This window comes from Neodiprion fabricii, chromosome 1 (assembly GCF_021155785.1).
Source record: "Neodiprion fabricii isolate iyNeoFabr1 chromosome 1, iyNeoFabr1.1, whole genome shotgun sequence".
NCBI lineage: Eukaryota > Metazoa > Arthropoda > Insecta > Hymenoptera > Diprionidae > Neodiprion > Neodiprion fabricii.
This window is the reverse complement of record NC_060239.1, coordinates 33,327,565-33,348,992: the sequence shown is the minus strand read 5'-3', so window position 1 is coordinate 33,348,992 and position 21,428 is coordinate 33,327,565. Positions and strand designations below refer to the sequence as shown.

General features: G+C 41.6%; 2 protein-coding genes across 7 annotated transcripts in view; both read left to right on the top strand.

Moving 5' to 3' along the window:
- The window catches only part of LOC124187998 (rap1 GTPase-activating protein 1), a 140,018-nt gene extending 136,647 nt beyond the window's left edge, over positions 1-3,371 (top strand). For all 6 annotated transcript variants that reach the window (XM_046580235.1, XM_046580236.1, XM_046580239.1 and 3 more), the window contains 4 exons: positions 533-811; positions 984-1,149; positions 1,626-2,408; positions 2,529-3,371. In XM_046580235.1, coding sequence (XP_046436191.1) covers positions 533-811; positions 984-1,149; positions 1,626-2,408; positions 2,529-2,690 — 1,390 coding nt within the window. In that variant the 3' untranslated portion in view covers positions 2,691-3,371. The remainder of the gene's footprint in view (positions 1-532; positions 812-983; positions 1,150-1,625; positions 2,409-2,528) is intronic.
- Positions 3,372-7,838: 4,467 nt separating this feature from the next.
- Positions 7,839-21,428, top strand: part of LOC124184349 (protein split ends-like) — a 121,752-nt gene continuing 108,162 nt past the window's right edge. The window contains exon 1 of the mRNA XM_046573944.1: positions 7,839-9,346. Within this exon, the coding sequence (XP_046429900.1) occupies positions 9,264-9,346 (83 nt within the window). The 5' untranslated portion in view covers positions 7,839-9,263. The remainder of the gene's footprint in view (positions 9,347-21,428) is intronic.

Sequence of the window (21,428 nt, the reverse complement as noted above, 5' to 3'; positions counted from 1 at the left end):
TGACTCACCTCAATTTCCTCGTATCACGCGCTTCGCCGCCTCTCTCCTACATGCATATTACAGGCAGGTATATGTGTGTACCAGGCACATATCAAGAGGATCAAATCTCGATGTTATACCTGTGTATTATATATTATATACATATTAAATTCTTTTTCTCGACTTATTATACATGGATTCTCTGGAAATATAAAAATTTTCAATGCGTGGAAAGAATTTCGCAAAATTTGATATTTCATCGGATGCGGCGAGAGTATGGAGACTGAGGCTTTTTTTTAATGTTGCAAAGAGTCGCGCATCATAGGTTTTCCCATTTTACCTTATTCGACCAGAAACCCACGATGTGACTAAACGCGACTGTAGTGAATAATATAGATGAACTCCAACCCATGTGTGGACAAGGGTCGTTAGCGAAATATGAAACTGACGTCTAGGGGCTCGGCATCGGATATCGAGCGGTGACCCACCTCGTTATTTCCACTAGGCTGATCGATTAGCTAATTAATAAAGTTCCCGTTACTCTTAATCCCAGGTATCGCGGAGGATTGGACACCCGACACGGTCAGACCGGTGACTCGGCTGTCTACGAGGTTTTTCGCGGGCGTGAAGTCCTATTTCACGTAGCCTCCCTCCTCCCCTTCAGCCCCGGTGACTCGCAACAGCTACAACGTAAACGCCACATCGGTAACGATATTGTAGCCATCATATTCCAGGAGGAACCAACACCCTTCAGTCCTGATATGATCGCGAGCCATTTTCTCCACGCTTTTATCGTCGTTCAGGTCGTCGACCCATGCACACCGAACACCAGGTATTCATTGTTACCCTATTTTCTATGTTCCGATTAATTTTTTTATTAATTTTTTTTTTCTTTCCTCCTCTTTATTTGCGTACGTGATCGTTCATTGTTTGACGTACTCCACATAATCCGTTTTCCCCTGGTCTATACATGGTATCAACGGCTAACGTTACGCTATTTTCAGGTACAAAGTGAGCGTGACTGCACGTGACGATGTTCCACGGTTCGGACCGGAGCTACCCAAGCCTGCTGTCCTACTTAGGGGCGTCGAGTTCAAAGAGTTTCTGCTCACGAAGCTCGTAAATGCCGAGAGTGCAGCGTACAAGGCTGAAAAGTTCGCTAGACTCGAGGTAAATCGAACATTCGATGTATAGGTACACAGTTATTGGAAAGTGAACATCCCGTCAAGTTTTTCCATCGTCGTCTCTCTTTCCGCTTCGACCAGTCTGTTCTAAAAAAAATACCCGGTTCGCGTTGATTGCTTTTTTGTCATATTTTTAAACTACGCCTCGTGCAGAAAAATTGCCGTGGTATTTGCTTTTTTACGGTTCTCTTAAAATGGAAATGATACCTACTCGCACATACTAGAGTAAAAATTGAACGAGAAAAATCCTATATAATTTATAAATATGACGCTATTGCGAAAAATTTTGCTTTGCGAAACAATATTTATTGTCTTACCTATTCTCTAATACACATATTTACAAAAACGTAACCTAAATAAACTGCAGTACATTCGTCCAAGATCTGACTATTTTCTGACAATTTGTTACACGATGAGAAACGCACTGCGACTGTTTTCTTATCATGTATTTCTGTCATCCAGTTGCGAACCAGATCAGCGCTCTTGGAATCATTGACCGAAGAACTGCAATTGAAGACAGTCGATTTTCTGGGAGGGGGAGCGATTCCATGCCCGGTAAGTCCTGCAGCGAGCGAGGCCTCGGCATCCGGAAGCAGCGGCAGCGGATCCCGATTCATAGACACAGTTCGTAAGGCACTGATATCGCGAGTGCGAAATGCGTCGACGGACAACGTACCGCAACACATGCCGAAAAAGGGTCCATCAGAGGCAAGTCCACCGTGCAATCGGTCGATAAGCAAATCAGGCAAACGTTCAATCGAGCCTACCAGTCCATTGAGCTCGCCAGATTTAACTTTGAGGAGAGATTCGGACCGCGGAAGTCCGAGTCTCGGAAGTCAGGATAGCAGTCACTCTACGACGGAGAACCATGACAGTAGTTTGGCGACTTTGCAACAGGACGATACAGACAGTAGACGCGAGTCTGCTAATAATTCGGAGAAAAGTTCCTTCCAGCACTTGACTCAGGAAAATCTTCACAAGCGGGAGGTCGGCTGTCCGCGAATGACGGAGAAATCCGAAACGCACAGAGTCGTGTCCGAGAGCGATGACAGCTCTCTGAACAGCGAGCTTGAACTGGACCACGTCGTTTATCCGGATAGCGATACTGGTCTCGAATCGATGAGTTCTGCGGAGACTCATGAAGCATCACAATGTCCACAAAGAAGCGAACCCGAAACCGAAGCCCTGCGGACAGAAGTCACTAAGCTCAAATGTGACAAACTTGATCTGCTTAGACAGAATGTGGTAAGTTTAGTAATTTAATGAATTTCAAGTAAATTCAAAGAATCGCCTAATCCGAATTAGATTTGAACTATTCAATTTTTATAAGAAGTTATGCTATAATTATGATTCGTTACCTTCCAGACTTGTCAACGAGACATAAAAAGACTTCGTGAAAAGGAACTTCAACTTCAATCCGATTTAACTGCAGCGTCAACGGAAATCTTACGGCTGAGGGGAATGCTAAAAGAATGCTCGAGTAGCGTAGCTTTGGAGAACAACAACCAACAAACATCAACGGTGTGAGAATATTGAGAGAAGCGATAGCCTCTTAATGAAAAACTACAACGTAGCCTGTAGCTGATGTACAATATGATATCCACACTGGTTTTAAGTACTGTCGCTTGTTAGAGCCTCGCTGGTCTGATCCAACTAGATATACTATGTTAGAGAAATGTGTAGCTAAGTTTGGATTCCGGTGTATTAGTGTCGTCTTCACATACTGTTTAGAAAATCTTTCCAACCCACGGTTTACAAATGGTTCTTCAGCGTACATAGTTAAATGTCTGTAATAATGTTAGGTGTTTCCCATATCATACCAACGGAATATGTTAGACATGAGGTTTTGGGCAGTACTGCTACTTTGTTACACAAGTACACAGTCATTTACGAGTAAGTTGTCCAGTTATAGTGATTGTGTGATGATTTTGCTGCTGCGGCGCTTCGTTTGAGCAGGTCCTAACTACGATGGTACTTGAATACTTCTTGAAGGTTAACGCAAAATATTTATGAATTAATTTATTAATAGTTATAGAATACCCGATAGCGGTCAGTGTATAGATGAATATTTAAAAGTCTATTGTTATTAAAAGTTAATGGAAAACAAACAAAAGAAAAAAAAAAACTAGGAGAAAGAGAATAATTAAGTGTAATTAAATGGATCATACTATGTACTAAGAAAATGATTATTATAACACATGCCAAATTTATTTTAGCGATATAAGCTGAAGCTGCATAGAGTTACCAGCTTGATTTCTTTGCGCACGCAATATATACTATTTTTTCATTCTCTTGTTACAAGTATAATTTCTTTTTTTTTTTAAATATCTACTGTGTTCGTCGACGTATCATTTTTTACGTACAGAAGTATTTTACTATTAAAGTTATAATCATACGTTTTATAGTTACAGATACCTTTGTATAATAATTTTAATTTCATACGAAAAATCATTATTACAGATCCTTCATTAGCTTTCGTTAAGATTTAAGAAGTTTTTTTGCTGAAGTTAACATGTTGTAGATTAGCTGAACCAAATCGTTTATTTTTAAGGATTCATTTGCATTAATAACTATCATGTTGTATTACTACGATGCATTTTATGCCACCAATGTATATATTATTATTGACTTAAGATTTTTAGATTTAACTAACTCATAACAATACCAAAGTTTAATGTAGCAACATCACTTTCTTTGTTTCCTACATTCCCATCGTGTGCAACGCCTATCAGTGCTCGTTTTTTTTTTCAATCTAGCCACATAGTTATCGTACAACGTCATACCGATTCTTGTATTAAAAAATTAAATAAACTAATGAATGTAATAAACGGCAACAAAAAAGGAATTCAAGTTTTACAGTCAATTAAACAATGTTTAGCACAAACAGTATAGGTATTACCTGTGACTCGTGTGATTAAGCTCAACGCACGTCACTTTAATCATTGTATAACATCACAGATCACTTACTTTTCTGTATTTTTATCAAGACAAGAGAAATATCGCACGATCCTTGGAAATGAAAATGAAATTTGTTCTGATTCTGTGCAAATTACTACGGTAATTGTAGACAATTCTAAATTCTGATTGTGTCCAATTGTGTCTATCGTTGTTCCCGTATCAGTCCAGATAAATTGAAACTATCCACACTGAACATGTCTATTGTATCTACAACTGTAAATATATAAAGAATCGTTTTGCTGTAGCTTTTGGGCTGAAAAATACGTATATGTATATCATTGTTTCTCTTAGCCGAATGCTCGTATTTGTCGTTGATTTACCATCTATCGTGTGATTTCTATAAGCAAGCCTTGCAGAATCAAAGAAAGATTACCTTTATCAAAAGAAAAATGTAAACCATTATATTATGAGAAAGTATACTACTACACACACACACACATATATATTATATATTTTATATATCTACGTCTTCTACATCTATATTTATTAAGAATGAGTCACATACGTCTGCATTGACAAATCTGCAAGTAAAAATGAGTAGAAAATAAAAAAAAGCCATCTAATACTGAAATTAGAAAATAATTTCCTTAAGACCGGTACATAACTATAGTGATTCCTCTTAATTGTGCACACTGTCAGTCTCGATTTTCCAGAGTAATATTCTTCGCCAATAAATGAAACTATGTATGTAATTATATTGATATTTCTGTCAATTTTTTTCATTTACGAAATCGCAAGTGGAACATCTGCTCCACGCCACGATGCGACTATCTCGTATCGGTGATAAAGTCTTAAATCTGCTTGTAAAGTGATTTACTGGTGGTATTTAAAAAAACACTTCTAAATCATGTTTAATTGATTTCGCTTCATCATCACAGATAATTAAAGGCTGTAACATGAGCATTAATTAATTAAGGCAAACTCCTAAAATATTTCGTAAAGAAAATATAACTCGTGTGGCTCTGCAGCTCGCTAGGACTTACCATTGAACATGCAACACTGTATTACCGACCGTGCTCAATAGTGCCTATCTCATCGCAGCCCTCCCCCGCCTGCCGCCACCTACAGCCGGCAAGTGCTGCCCTCTGCGTATCGTTTAATTCAGATCGATATTAACGACGCGATAGACTTATCAAATCGAATAAATTGAAACCGTCCATAATTCTAATGCGTTATGCAAAGTCACGGGTCGATCTCAGGCCACGCAAAACGCACACGTATTTAACTCGCTCTTCATGATCGATCGACATGATCAACTTATTTGTGCTTCGCTCGTGTGCTTGGCTAACGAGAACCCACGATACATTATGCGTAAGAACGATATCTAGATGAAAGTTTGAAACGGCAATGGTGAACACAATATGAAAAAGTAGTCGAGTGATTTGAAAAAGCGTGCATCAATTACTCCGGACGAGAATGCTTTGTTAGACTATGGAACCTCGTACCTTTCGTTTAATCGAATCGATCTGTAATGCAGTAATGCAAGTATTATCGATCAGCGTTGGATGGTAAAAAATTATTATCTCCGTAGATATTATTTTACTTTTTCTCTATGTACTTACGTAGATGCATGTAAAGGTATGAAGTACCTACCTGCTACGGAATAGAACACGCTGAATGGGACGTCACATACGCAATTCAACATAGGTAGATACATGTGCGTATGCAAATCTCTTCCTATAATATTTGCGATTTTAACGATCCCGTCGTGACCTCAGTGCTTCTCTATAATTTCATGATTATTCCAAACGACGGGTTGTGATATTTCTTGTTATTCTGCGTGATTCCTCGTCTTTGTTTTCTTCCAACTGGTAATTTTGTATGTTGCCAACAATGGCACGCGATCAAGAGTAACTCATTTGCCGTTATTAGCATAATACCGTGGATTTTACCTGATTGCGATCAACCGGCCTGAAGTTGGAATAACCTTTATCGGTTAAGGTAAACAACTGTTGCCGCATATGCATCCTCACACTTGCCATCTGGCTCCTGAACGAATATCCGTTTCAAACTGGTCGATTCGGTGGCCGGTTTCTATCTTACAATGACAATTGTGTAAGATGTTAAAATAGAACTTAAACACCAAGACGGTATTATTTTAGTTTAAGATGCTGCTACACACTAATAAACTTACATAACTAGCTTATACCCACGTGGTTCGTGTCAACGGGTATGCATACTAGACTAATTATATACTCTGCAAGCAACACGTACGTACATACGTACACATTGACGATTTGTGGAGATTGCACGAGTAAATATCTTTTAGCTACAAATAATTTTTGGAATTGTTATTCAAGTTAAACGTTTCGTGCGCTAACGGATCCAGCGGTACCTCAAACTAGCTGACCCAGCCACACATTTCCTGTTGACAGTGATATCTCTGGAACACGTTAGATAAGACAGTTAAAGCCTGACTGACTTTGAAAAAATTCAGCAAATTTTGCGTAAATCCGGAAATTGCTTGTGTATTTCGGATAATAAGAGAACGCTGGCAACGTTAATTCTTCCAAGGCGAACCGCGAACTAGCGTACGTGAATAAACACGCGTAGGAACGTTATTCTTCTTGCATGAATATCGTCGCGTGGTGGATCGGCGGTTCGAACAGAGACTAGCCAGTTTCCTCCCACGCAGTGTTTAGCTTGCTTACTGGCCGACCAGAAAACGATAGGATTTATCTCGCGAGCGTGTATTTGTATACAGAGCCTAACCGGTAACGATCCCTGGAGAAGCTGAACAAGATGGGAAGAAACAAACTTATAAAGAATATCGATAACCATAAAATTACATAATCTTTGACAGAGCGAGTGAGCAATCCAGCCAGCCATCCATCCGTCTCTGTCCCCCCAGCTTTTGAGATTAGTTTGTGAAAAGATTACGTCAACGTAAATACGCGTGTGCCACCTATACATGTACCGTATAACCAGTATATTGCGTAACAACAGAAATACGGACAGCGTCCGACGGCGGCCGGTACGTATCTCCTTCGAGCAATGGGCGAAGGTAGGAGTTTCGTACGGGGCCAAGTTTATTTATCGTACCCAACGCAAGTATTTGAATTACACTTGAAATAACTGTTTAAGCCCAGGACAGAGATAGAGAATACCAAGAGAGGTAATAGTTCGCGTCAGCTGTCGCTAAGGGAGTACTGGACGGCGGCGTGGCCGGGAGCAAAGCGCGAGGTCGAACGTGTACCGCGTTATGTATCGCGGATGGATCCAGGGTGCGGAGTGCCGGCGGGGAACTCGAAAAAGACGCGGCAACCCAGCAACTACGGACTATCCGCGAGGGGAGTGAAACGAAACGGCGCGGAGCGACGAGGCGACGAGGAAAGAGGTTAGGAGCGGCGGGGCGGGGCGGAGAGGAGAGCGGAGGTCGTCGTCGTCGTCGTCGTCGTCGTGTCGGCGCGGCGCGCGGCAAGGGCTGGGGTTAGCTCGTTCGACCCGTTATTCCCCATCTCCTCCCCCCTCCCCCGCCCCACGGCCACCGGCGTCCTCGCCCAACGAGAGCCGCCGCCGGAGTCGCAGCTCCCCCCACCGCTCTGCGCTGCCCCCACTCTCCCCGCCTGACCGCGTTCTGTCGTTCCCCCACCAGGAGGGATGCAACCGAACGGAGGCAGACTCGCTCCGCTCCCCACCATCGCTCACTTCCCCACCGCGACCCGCTTGCAGAGGCTGACCAGCGAGCCACGTTCGGATCCCGCCACGGTGACGTCACTCCGAGTAGTGTAGTGCAGTGCGAAGGAGCAAAGTCGGCTCCGTCCATGTACATGCCCAAGTGAACAAATCGTACGTATCACATACACACAAGTAATAAACCGCATACCCCTAATTATAAACTTATAAACATAGATAGATCGAGATCGTTTTATCACGTTGTCGCTGCATTACCGCACGAGTACAAAACGATCACCTATCCTCCCCCAACCCCATCTCCGCAACCCCCCCCCTCCTCTCCATCCAACTCTTAGCCAACTTGTTTAACAATCGACAACAGTGTAATAACAAATAGTATATACCAATATATATATATATATATATATGTATATATATATTTACATGTATACGCATATGCATATATAGTATCTCTACGGTCAGTGTGAGGTGTGAACTTCTGTAACCGCCGTCATGAGTTAAAGCATTACAGCCTAGTGTGTAATCGATCGAAATCAATCACTTGAAAGGTTAAATGTAAGGTATATAATAATAATAATAACAATAATATTAATACTAATAATAATTAATAATCAATGATATCGGTATAAATATAACACCGTATGTACGTAGGTGAAAAAAAGAAAATAACTGAGATGACGGTATAGAAGTTATACCTGCGTAGGGATCGCCGCGTCGGTCGTCGATTTTAAATTCAGTGCCGAAAGTATAACAATGATAATAATAATAATAATCTAAATAACGATAATAATCGCATAAATGTATAATTAACAACCGTGTGGTACACCCTATGTGTAACGGAAAGAAGTATAAATCGCGAGTGAAATAAATAATAATCGTCGGAGAATGGATAAGTGTGGTAGTAGTGGGTGGTGTGATGTGTGATTAGCGGGTAGATAGATAGTGTGTACGATGTGGTGTCTAGCAACAGCCTATGCTAGTGGTGTCTCCTCCTCAGACCCGTCGCGGTTTTATCACGAGCATCTGATCCCTCAGCGTTGTTGCTACAACCCTCGTCGCTGTGCGTGGGGCCGTAAGCATCTCCTTGCCATGAGCATCCAGAGTGACTAGTGACCGCGCGTTGTGTGATGATCGTTGATCCGCTACTCGTTCGTCCTCCCGCAATACCGGTTGTTCATGTTAATGTTGTTGTTGGTTTATTGTGCGTTTACGGCGGTAATGTCGCAACGTAAATAGAAGGAGAGGATAAGTGTTACTAAAGAAATAGTTTTTGGTATCACTTGTTTTGTTCTCAGTGGATATAAGAGAAGCGAATAGCCGCTAGATCTAGATATCGCCGATAGTTTGGCTGTGGCTGGCTGGCTGGCTGGTTTTGTTACGCTGGCCTCCGATACTAGTTCCTTGTTGGTGCAGAGTGCGCGAGATCGGGCGAGAGTTGTGTGTCGTTGTACAGTGTCGCCAAACGATACCACAACATCCGATCCCAAATGAAGAGTTCGGAGCAAAATGGTTAGAGAGACACGACACCTGTGGGTTGGAAATCTGCCGGAAAACATCCGAGAGGATCGCATAAGAGAGCACTTCAAACGGTGAGTGGTTCTCATTCAAAACTATCTACATTTCACCCGTACGCACTGTAATCAGCTACCTACATACGTATAACACCGCACGCTCGCGATGTTCTCAACCGGCGTTCGACTAACAATAAGCCTTGTTGTTTCGCCGGCGGACGCGTCGTCCTACGAAGCAAACTCATCCCTGGAAGCGTGCCGTGCCACCTTTGCGACATGCGTTTGTACTTTCTCATCGCTCTGATATGCCCAAACTCGTTTTCCATGCACGCGTCGTCAAAGGCTACTCGGGCGTTATTTTCCTGTCTTTCGAGCCCGAATCGATGGCTACCCTACCCTACCCTTCCCTTCCCTTTGCATCCCTTGCCACGCGGCCTTTCAGATCCAGTTTCAAATGGTCCGTAGGTAGGTAGAGGAGAATGGGTAGGTAGCTAGCTAGTTAGGTAGGTAGTCCCGAGGTACGCGACCGTAATGTTTTTGCCTCAGGGCGTAGTTACCCGAGGTGGTACCCTGCACACAGGGCCTTGGACGCCTCGAACCGTGAGTACGCCATCATTTGTTTTTTTCCCCTATGTAATAATAGCGTAGGACAGCCATTTTGATCTCTCGCGGCAGCTCGGCGTTATTGTTGCCCAGTGGCTATCAAACCGAGGATCCCGGGGCGCCGACTGATATTCGACTCTGTATACCTCTCTTTTTCTCTCTCTTTCTCTCTGTCGAAATACCGAGCAGGTACACGACCCAGAAGGAGAAGGAAAAAAGAAACGGAGGGAACAAAAAGGAGAAGAGAGATTTCGAAGAAGCGTCCTCTCCGCGTTGACCCAGAGTACGCCCGTTAGGAAATATAATTCCACGAGCGAGTCGAGACAGCAGGCGCCGCCTCGGGACGACGCTCCGAGGGCAGATGCCAAGCTTAAGTCCAGTTTAATTAAATTCAAGATAGGTCTCTCGCTCTCTCTCTCTCTCTCTCTCTCTCTCTCTCTCTCTCTCTCTCTCTCTCTCTCTCTCTCTCTCTCGCGCTAAGCCATTATTTCCGAGTCGGACGTTCGGTATCCTTTCAATGGGCGATCTTTGAGCCTGGGAGGCTCATCTTCCCCCTTGATTAATCTTGGAATCGTGAACCGAAATTACCTACTCCTCTGCAACCACTCGCCCATTTGCTCTCTCCGTGGCTCGGGACAATCCTTTAAATAAATTGCACCGGGAAGGCGAGAGAAACCGTCCCAAGTTTTCCAAACGAGTCGTATTCGCCTGTGTAAGAGGACGCGAGACACTCGTTCCCGCGATAAATATTCTCATATTTGTGGGTATCCGGTGATCTGCCAACGCTTGCTCGCAGGTTCTACGCCGATAGATGCTCATCGTGCCGTTTGGCCGGTCCGTTGCCAGCAGGATAAGCGTAACGCTGCGCGACGTCGTTCTTTTTCGATTCATACGGTGTTGACAACGACGACAACCTGGAATATTAATTGGCCGACAATGCGTACCCTGGGTTCATGTTTGTCTCTTTTCAATACGTACGACGAACGGACACGGCGATGACAAAATGGCCGCCCGTCCCGACGCAGCCGTGACCCCTGGTACCGAAATAAATAAACTCGTAACATCGAAACTACTCACGTATGTCTCTTGTACACACGGTTCTCGATATCATGCTTCGTACATGTATACAGTCGGGGTAAACGGGACGTTTTGACAAGAATTTTGAATATAACCTATTCGTCAACGACGGATCCAAATATACCCAAATATCGTCTCTGCATCGGGTGCTCTTCAACCAGTGTCGGTTAGGTTTCAAATAATTTTTCATTCTTGTTGAAGATAATCATGTTTTAACTGACAAGCATCGTCTTGTGTGTAATCTTTATTCCATTTATATCTATATTCGCAACAAGTATCCTGCACGGAAATATCGTCCGAAGCAAAGTCATGAGTTTTTCCCTGCAACACCCTGCTGAGCGACGCGTTGTCTCAACCTCGCGTACGTTTCTATCCACCTCGGCTCTTGATTAGAAATGTAATTACGAAGCCACGAGGCGCGGTGAATTGAATCGCCGTGGCGGCATGTACGCAACGTGTATGAATATATATACATGATATATATATAACAACAACTCTCTCAGCTGACTGAGAAAGCCGTGGGAAAATCGGTAACAAGTCTCTCAAGGAAGACGAGGAAGAAGCCTCTACTTCTGCAATCACGTGTTGCAACGCGTTTCTTTCGTTAACACACGTCGTCAGCTGGTGCGAATTTATCGTTTCTACTTATCGCGAAAAGATAAACGGCACATTATCCCGATTTGAATGGAAAATGTCACCGCTCGGCACCTGCCGCTTACATTCTTACATACCGACTAGTCCTATTCTACAATTCACCGTCACAATTCTACATACATACGCATATTGTAAATGTAGCATTTATATATACTATATTATTTCTAACCAACGGTATTGCCATTCGCTCCCGCATAGCAACTGTTATTCCTAAATAATATCCGTGCTCTCTAGTTTGCATGCGTAACTTTTTCGTGGAGGCAAGGTTTCTCTACTGGAGTCTCGATTTGCGTCGCGGTGTCGTCAATGAGACGGATTTGTGTCTATAGAGCGCTTTCAAAATTGCATCAACCACTTTTAATCAGGTTTCACGTTTCCAACGGGTCGTCAGAATTCATTCAATTAGACTTCCCTCCGGCGTTTGTTTAGACGCTTCGTGTTTATTCAAAGTTCGCTTTATAACGATCAGTCTATCGGTCTTCGTTTTCAGAAGTATTGATTAGCAAATATTTTGAAACAACTTCAAAAGTACGGTTTTTTCCAATCCCTCTAACTCTTATTAATACCGAGTTTAATACACTGACTGACGATATTTTCCTCTCTATACAATTCTATTCTACACTGTCAGACTGTTAAAAATTGAATGATTATTCGTGTGCACATTTTATCTAATGTACGAATTTGTACAGAATTTTAGTGAAACGTCGATTAGTAAAATTTCCAGAAATTTGTGCAAAATTAAAATTGACCTATGTAAACGGGTTGACTCGACAAACAGAGTATTGGAAGGATCTTTCACGTGAAATTGTAGAACCTGTTCTACTTGTTTTATATTAAATTTGTAAACGTAAGAGAATCGTTGAAAATAATTAACGTTAGATAAAAACTGCAGAACCATTAAAAAAAAAGTAGCGAATAAACAGAGAAATAAATTCTCGGTAAAATTGCGAATGGTATTTAATCTTTGTAATATACGTGTAAAAAACGGGTTTTACAGATAAAAATCTCATATTATCTCTACATGCGATTATATTTTCTGTACGTGTTGTGTCAAAACGGTAAAAGTAGGTTGTAATCGTACGTCCACCTTGTAGAAGAATATATACATATGCAATTTTTCCCCCGGTTTTCATTGCGGCCGTTCAGACGTTAATCGGCGTCGTTTCTCTTCCTGTTTTTTCTCTCTTCTCGATCTCCTCTTTTTACATCCTTTATTTACCAATTCCGGGGAGTAAACGAGGAAGAAATGACCGGGAAACGTTCCCGAAGTATAAGAAAAGACCTAGAAAGACTCGGAGGGAAGGATACGGGGATGATATCGCGGTCGCTGGCGCCTCGTGCAGCTCGCTGCAATCCACCTTGCCTTATCCTTATCCTTATCCTTATCCTCCGCCACCCATCCGATCTCTCTCTCTCCCTCTTTCTCTCTCACTCTCTCTCTCTCTCTTAACTTGAGCTCCGCGCTGCCTTCTGCCGTGGCGGTGGCCTGCCGGCGTATTTTGGTATATTGATCGCGCAGCGACTCCTCCACCCTCTTCCACCCACCTCACCCCACTAACGCCGCTCCTCTACCCTTGGCTAAACCTACGTTCGGTTCCCTGTACGCGGATCTGTGCATATACACGTGTCTATATAATACGGCACATACGCGACTCTTCACAACCCGCATACGCGTTTACTATTCTATATATACAAACATTTATATATATATATATATATATATATATATATATATATATATGTGCGTTTTTGCGTTTGTAATAGATATATACATATGTATGATATATCCCCACGCACGAATCTCACGTCGATACTATTGCCCCGCGCATTTCGATGTGAGCAGATAGAAATGTGTGTGTGTGTGTATATACATGTGTCCCAACCTAGAACGTGTGTATATATATAGTAACATCCGTGAATATGATGGGATGTTTCTGTATAATGTGTATCTCGGTGTTTATACTGTGTTTTAATTTTTTTATAATTCTATTTTTATTCCTTTCCTTCTCGCATTTTCGCAGAGGCAGACTTGGCAATATCTATACGGTTATTACAACTGTTTGGTTAGTTTTTTTTTTTTTTTTAATGTTTTTTTCTTGAAACATTTCGGGTTTTAGGATTGTTTGTATAATATACTTGAAGGTTTCGGAAACGTATAGGGGAATTGATAGCTGTTAGGAATTCCGATCGTTTTGAAACGACGAGTACGTATTGAATAAACATATGTAGGCTCCTGTTTAAATACATCGACTGAATCCACGTGATACTGTGCAGGAATACTGAAATATTTTCGAATAAAAAGTAAAGAAAGGATCATTTATTCGGTAATAGTTCGAAATGTGTGTCTTGTTTACGTGACGTGCAGCTTTATTTAGTTAATTTACTAAACTCTATTACGACAATATAACACTACTCGATGATTGGAATTGTTTTTGTTTGATAATGAACTTATGCAAATTGGTTTGATGAAAAATTTTTATGTTCTTTCTTCGTTGAATTTTGGTATTATTCAAATCTAATTATTCCCGCAGTAGTAGCCGTTCTTGTTGCCTAAAGTATAAAATTAAGTTCAGCAAGAAACTTTTTGTCCTTGTCGGCTGGGAAAATGTCGGAAAAGTGGGAAAGTTTGAAAAGTGAAAGTTTGCGGCAAAAACCACGCTGACTGTACGAGCCTATCCGCTAGACCCTAGACTATATCGTCTATATACGTTACGTAGATCCGAGAGCAGCAGCAGAGCTAAGGCGAAATTAAGGTACACTGATGATGGGTGATGTTTGGTTGCGACGAGTGTGTGCATTCTGTCGGTTTGTCCGTCGTTGGTTAGCACGTCGGAGAAACTCGACACCAAACTCTGGAAATCTCCGTCAAATGGAAGGAGAGGATACACAGCCGCAGACGAAACTAGTCGACGACTCGCCGGAAGTCATCGGCGTTAAGTTTAGTCCTTCTATTATAACTGCGGCCGATATTCACCCGTGGGAAAAGAAGACATACGTACACGTACGTGGATGGATCCTGAGTGTCATGTCGCTTCTGCACACCCTAATGTCTATTACCAACCCTGCCACGACATCCGAGGGACGGACAGACGCCAGGGTGGCGCTGGAGTGGTTTTCGCTTCCCTTTTCTCTCTCTCTCTCTCTCGAACTCGAACTCGAACTCGAAGCTCTCCGACTCGAATGATGACGACGAACGCGTCAAGGTCAAGTCGACCCTCGGTTAGGAATATTGCCTGTAGACTAGAGTCGTTCCTTACTCCGAGTGGAAATATACGGGGGGAAAAAAGGTGAAAAATTGAGTAGAAAATTTCTTATGGATACGAAAAGCAACAAGGCTTAGGTCGGTGTCCGAAATCACAATTGAAGTATTTCCTCTCGCAGAGTTCAGCTGAAACTTTAGGGGTATTGGTATGTATATAACTACTCGTGGATAATTTCGAGGATATATGTTCTGGCATAAAAGATATACGATCAAGGAATTTGGTAGTTATTAGAAGAAAACCGGGAAAAAAAATTTATAAACTATTCGACGATTTATGGGAAATCTTGATCTTTAATAATGAAAATAAATGAGAAAATGAATTTATTCACAATCGCAACACCGCACCAAGTTTTGATTCAAATTTTGGAATCGTGGTTCGATCTGACGACGTCAGCTGATTTTTGACCTACGCGCCGGATAGTACTTATTGTTTTCATCTCACCACAAGTTAGCGGGCGCTCCGAGATTTTGCGTAAGCGTGTAACCACCCTCGTGAAACCAGATCCTGGATACCATTCACCAGCTCCGTGGATCGTGGGATACATGTGTATAGATTCTATTAATAATCCCGAAGCCCCTCGATGACCTAATCGCAAGTAAAGTAAGTTTATCGAACGTATGCAAACACATCCAGTGCCATATACGTATATACATATAGCATTGTGCTACCCAATACAAGATACGGAAGCATCGACGTTGTTCATTCGACGAGGAAGAAGACTAAAAGAGAACAATACATTTTGTATGTATCTGTATGTGTAACGTCTCGTTATCGCGATTTTGGTCTACATACATTGTATGTAACAGGTAGCGAGGGAACATTTGATCTTATTTATCATTAGACCGTGTGTAATATATCCACCCACGCTCGTACGTTATGCGTGTGCGTTGCCTATCATTACATACGTTGCATGCAAAGGTAAATATACGAGTATCCGAGGCATGGTATTGTTGTTTGTCTCCGCGTATGAGAGACATCGCGAGGCGGCTGCTGATTGTGAGATAGACGCCCGATTGCCGTTGAGCTTTGACATCATCGAGAGATCGAGTCGCGGCGGCGTGCCGCTGATCTCGCGTTGTACGTGTACATATATCTCGACCTAATTCGAGCATTCGGCATGACGGCATTCGAATCCGAAAGATCCCGGCCGATCTGCGTCTCGAGCAAGAAATTTATTGCCTTGCACGAGTGCGATGTAGAATTATTTAAAGAACGAAAAAACTTCGTCACGTTATATCGTCGATTCCCGATTCTAGCATTCTCTCATTTTCTCTTTCTTTCTATTTCTCTGTCTCTTCTCGTGGCCGTGCACTACTGAAATAAATGTTTACTAGTCGTCCTTATCTGCAGTTCGGCCTTGCCGGTAGGCGTGTAACGTCACTTCGTGTAATCGGCCGCCTGTTTTGTAAACTGCAATAGTCACGGGCGTAGCAGCGAGGACACAGTAGCGATAGAGCATCGCGATAAAAACTGGACTCGGAAGTTTCATTCTAATGACTGCTGAGATTTTTCTTCCTCCACGTACCTAGTCATTCGAATTTTTTACGCTATCGCGGGTGTATTAACGATTCGTGTGTGTATGTAATCCATTTCTGAAACCTTGTGTAAATACATTTTTTTTATTGATTATTTTTTCCCTGTCAAGTCACATATGCGCAACTCCACCTTGAATTCTTCGCACGCTATCGATGCCTCTCCGTCTATAACATGCGATATATTTATCTGGGCGTTGTCGCGCCCCCGTTTCTGTATAAACACGCACACACATATAAATGTACCGTGTATAACACTGTATGATACACCGAACGACGAGGAAAAAGAACTTTCAAACTTGAAACCCTGGTTCGAGGCGCATATTACACTACCTGGAAACCCAGCCTTGGATAATGTGCCCTGCTGCCTACTTGTACCTCCATCCATCCATCCATCCGCTACAGCTCAGAACTTCGTATAGTATTATTTGTAATTATAAATAATTGCTGTACCGCGTAGGCAATTCGATGCAATCGTCCCCCGTACGTGCGTGTATAACCGAATATAATGTTTGCTAATAAACGTTATTCGCGCTGTTCGAATGTTCGGAATTAACACTGGTTCGAAAGTGTTGGAATTGGAATAATAATTTCTAAAAAAAATGAATCCCATTTATTCGTATTTGTGTATTATATGTATTTGTTTTAGTAACCAATTCCTTTTCACAGTGGTGCAATCGTTCCGAAAGATAACCACTACGCAGGTTTTTTTTTCCCAGCTTTCGTGTTTTCATTGGCACCGCGAGTTAGATTATAACGCTGATTCTTAAAATCACCCGATATGTTACGTTATATAAAGATATCGTGTAGATTTTGTCCTCCGTATAAAGATAAAATTCTTTTTCTAATTGCAGTGTATTTGCGTCTTGTACGTATACATGTGTCTGTTTATAATACATTACGTTACGCATCGAGTTCTGTTTTTCTTTATTTTCAACAATTGTGCAGCCTTGATTTGTACACCTTACAATTAGTCTTGATGTCCGCCGTTCTTAGTGCTGCTACAGGTTTTTATCCGGAACAACGTCAAAGGCTGTAGAATCAGACCGAAAAAAGACATTAACCATTCGGATTATATTTATTTTACCGCTGTCGTGCGGTTATGAGTAATCATTTTTTGTTCGCGAAATGACAAAAAAAAATGTTGACCGCCCAAATGTACATATAGGTGTATACTTATATACTTTATACCGTAAATTACAGGTGTGAATTTTCTCTTGGCTTACGTACGTCCAGGAATTCGTTGTAGCACTTTTCAATTCTCACAATATCGTCGCTAATGTCATTCCTCGAATAATTATCACCGCGCAAGCGGCTATAAATGACAACGCATGAAAGTTTTCACCATTTTCGTACCGTGTTCAACGGCACTGTGTAGAATCGGAGTTCAAGCTTTCTGAAACCAATCAATTGCGCACAATCGAGCATGCGATTATTATGAAGAAATGAAGAGACGACAAAAGATTTCGACAATGTGACTCGTTGTTGGATCGTTGGGCTGATTTTTCTTTTATTGCATTTTGAATAAGAGTTAAAAATTCGATGGTCGGAGAATGTTTATTTACACTATCAACAACAATTATTCACACATAACGTAAACATTAGGACTAAATACCGAATTGAAATAATCGATCTCTATGACAACTTCTTTAAGGGGGTACCCTGGTCGATTTCGATGTTATTGAAGTGTCCACGTATTTCAAACGCAAAAATGGGCTTAACAGTTACATTCTATACGCAATTTTCAAAAAAATACTCCAATAAATTTTCATTTAACAAGCCCCTCTAAGATTGGCAATGAAATTTTGTTTGTTTTCTATCGAAAGTTGAGGCGATTTCCTGCGGATTCGTTCAAGTTCATCAAAGCTATACATTTCTGCAGCAATTTACATGCGCGCAATTCACCATTAAGCAAGAATATACGAGCTCATATAATAACTGCGCGGCGCAAGCATGCACAGTATTCATACAGACACGTGTGTGTACGTCTACACAACGCGTATGCTGTGCATGCGGCGTGGAAAAGATAAAGAGAAAAGGGTCGCTGGAGTGCGTACGGCCGAGGAGAGGGACAGAGCCGATTGCACATGGGAGAATATATCTGCTCGTGTGTCTCTCTCTTTCTCTCTGTCGTGTGTCGTTTGCGACTGCAGGCCAGTTCTGTCTCTGTGTACGTGTGCGGTCGTTCGGAGAATTGAGTAGTGTCGTAGGCTGACTTTCACCGGCTGCAGCAGCAGAACAGAGAACAGAGACTACAGAACAACCGAGCCGAGAACCAGAGGCCGAAGCTACGTCCCTTTCTAAAAACGTATTACCAGGGCAAAACCGAACCAAATTCATCAACGTAAGGTGGATGGATGGGAGGAGACTGAGACTGAGACGTGACGAAGAAGAAGCCTCTCAGGCGCAAAGAACAGTAGCAGGTCCAGGGACTCGCGTCCTACTCTTGCGCGGAGGAAGTGCCGAATACGACACGCTTGTCATTATATCTTAAAACTGGATTCGAGGACAAAGAACGGAAAGAGAGACTTTGTCTTCTCTCCCCTTGTAACCACTTGACTACGCTTCTCTTCTTCTCTTCTTTTCTTCTCTTCGCTCGGTGGTTTCGAACAACGCAGTTTCTTTCCCACATCGCATGCTGCGGCATTAACGTACCCTAGACGTTCATACGACTATATTTTTCTGTAACAACTTACTTTAACGTTGGAAACTCTTGTCTCTGGGTGTAGAATGTAACAATAATAATGTTGATAGTACAGTTGCTGGGGGAAAAAAAACAATTTATCTCGTCATAATCGTCTCACAACTGATGAAATTAATAGGAAAAATAAAAATTATCTTTGTTATTAATTTCGAATGATATCGTGCAGTTTATTGGAATGTTCGCGAAGAAGACAAGAAAGTGAATGAAAAACAGAATTCTTCAGAGCGTTGAAAAAAAAACACCTTTTATGCAATTCGATTCTTTACAAGAAATGACTGGGTGCGCTATTCATCCATTGTGTATTATGTAGAATAACGTATACTGACAATGAGAGAGAAAATCTCCCAGCTGCTGCTGTTGCTCATTGTCATAGCCATGCTTCGTATCTTGCGCCATGTGAAATCTTGTTCCCCATTTATGCTAATGCAATTTAGCCACCCAAATGGGCAGATCCGCTTTAGTATACGTAAGTCACCAGGTAATCCAACGTTGAAATAAGGTTTAAACAAAAAAAAAAAAAATAAAGAGAGAATAAGAAAAACAAAGAACGAAATACGCTCGGGAAAATCCGGGATTAACACAAATACATAAAAACATGGATTAATTAGACATCGTTTTTTGTAATCTACGACATAAAACGAAATCGATAGATTACTCGTTAATACTATTTCTACTTCCTTTCTTCATTCGTATGAAGCAGCAGTCATTTCCGCTTCTACTCAATACATTGCACAGTTGCCAATTCTTGATGCAGACGGTGAAACCCCGCGAAAAAAGTAACGAATAAACGAATGAATATAGTTAAAATATAGCTCAGCACGTACATCGCGAATCACAATTTCCCTATTACTTTTATCGTTACAACTCGCCGCATCGGTGCAATTTGTTTTTCCTTGTTGAACGGATATTATCGCATCGCTCTGAGTGCACGATATACGTTTCTTTTATTTATTTATTTATACATGTATCGTGGCCACATTCTGACCACGCATTTATGTGCCACCAATCCGTCATTCTCCTTAATCATTCCACTGCACAGCCGGATTAGACCCGATTCTTGACCCCCGCGCCTATTTTTACTTATTTGCAACCGCCGTCCCCGACACACTTAGAGTTCATTTCCATCTCTGAACTCGCGAGAGCCTCGCGTCCGAACAGCGGGCGCCGAGTAAAAGGAAAGGAGAACTCGAAGTTCGTACATGCCGATCTGGAACAACAACGTAACCCTCAGCCTGCATCTCTTCATCAATTATTATATTATCCCGTATCAAATTTTCATTCCCGTTAAACCATCATAGTCCATCCAAGCCTACCACCTGCATACTAACAAGATAAAATTGTGCTATTTCCATGCAAGTGTCAGTGAGCTGTGCCAGTTAGTTTAACGCTAGTTCAACTACCCACCCTCTCCTTCTCTCCCTTTTTACCTTATTGTAAATGTTTGATCATGTTGAATTAGCCGTAATAGTCTTCTCGAGGGGAAGGAGAAGGAGGGGGGGTCCAGGATACCTAATTGCGTCTCTAATATTAACGCCACGAACTAGTGTAGTGGTAGAATTGTTCGTGCCGGATATTTTCGCGCTCCAGAAGACGGGCAAAAGACGTACGACCGAATCGTTTCGTATTCTCCTTCCAGGAGCTGCATCTTCCGGAATTGATTTATCAGTTTTACGACAAGCGTATCGGGATCGGGAATCTAACTCACCGTTTCAAGTTATAATTTTACGTCCCTCGGGATACCGCCGCGTTCTGTAATATAACGATTTTCGTTGCTGTCTAATGGAATATCCATTATTTACTTACGAGTTGAAGTATATTAATTGATATTTCGACACCTGCAAAATCAAATGAAATTATTTATCTGACAAGGTCTATCTTTGTTATGTTATAACATGACGATGTATTTTTTTCGGAAAACTTTGTCAATTTCACAACTTTAAAATTGTCTGAAGAAATTTCTGCCACAAATCGTTATGAAGTGAATTATGTATGATCGTTTATCAACAAACGAAATTCCTTCAAAGTTATTCGTAAACTTTTAGAATGGTATTTTTTTTTCCCTCCTATTCTTTTAGTATGATTTCCTTACCTGAACGTTACAAATTTCTACCTTGAATTCATATAATCACGACGTATGCTCAATCGATTTTTATGATTTTCGCGAAGAAAAAAAATAAAATAAAGTAACCAAAAGGCTCGACCAAACACACACAAAGTGTGATTAATCACTCTCCATTCACGCAACTATCGCAAAAAAAAAAAAAAAAAAAAAAATAATTATAAAATAAATAATCAATTGGAAAAGAAGTGAATAAGTTTAAAGATAA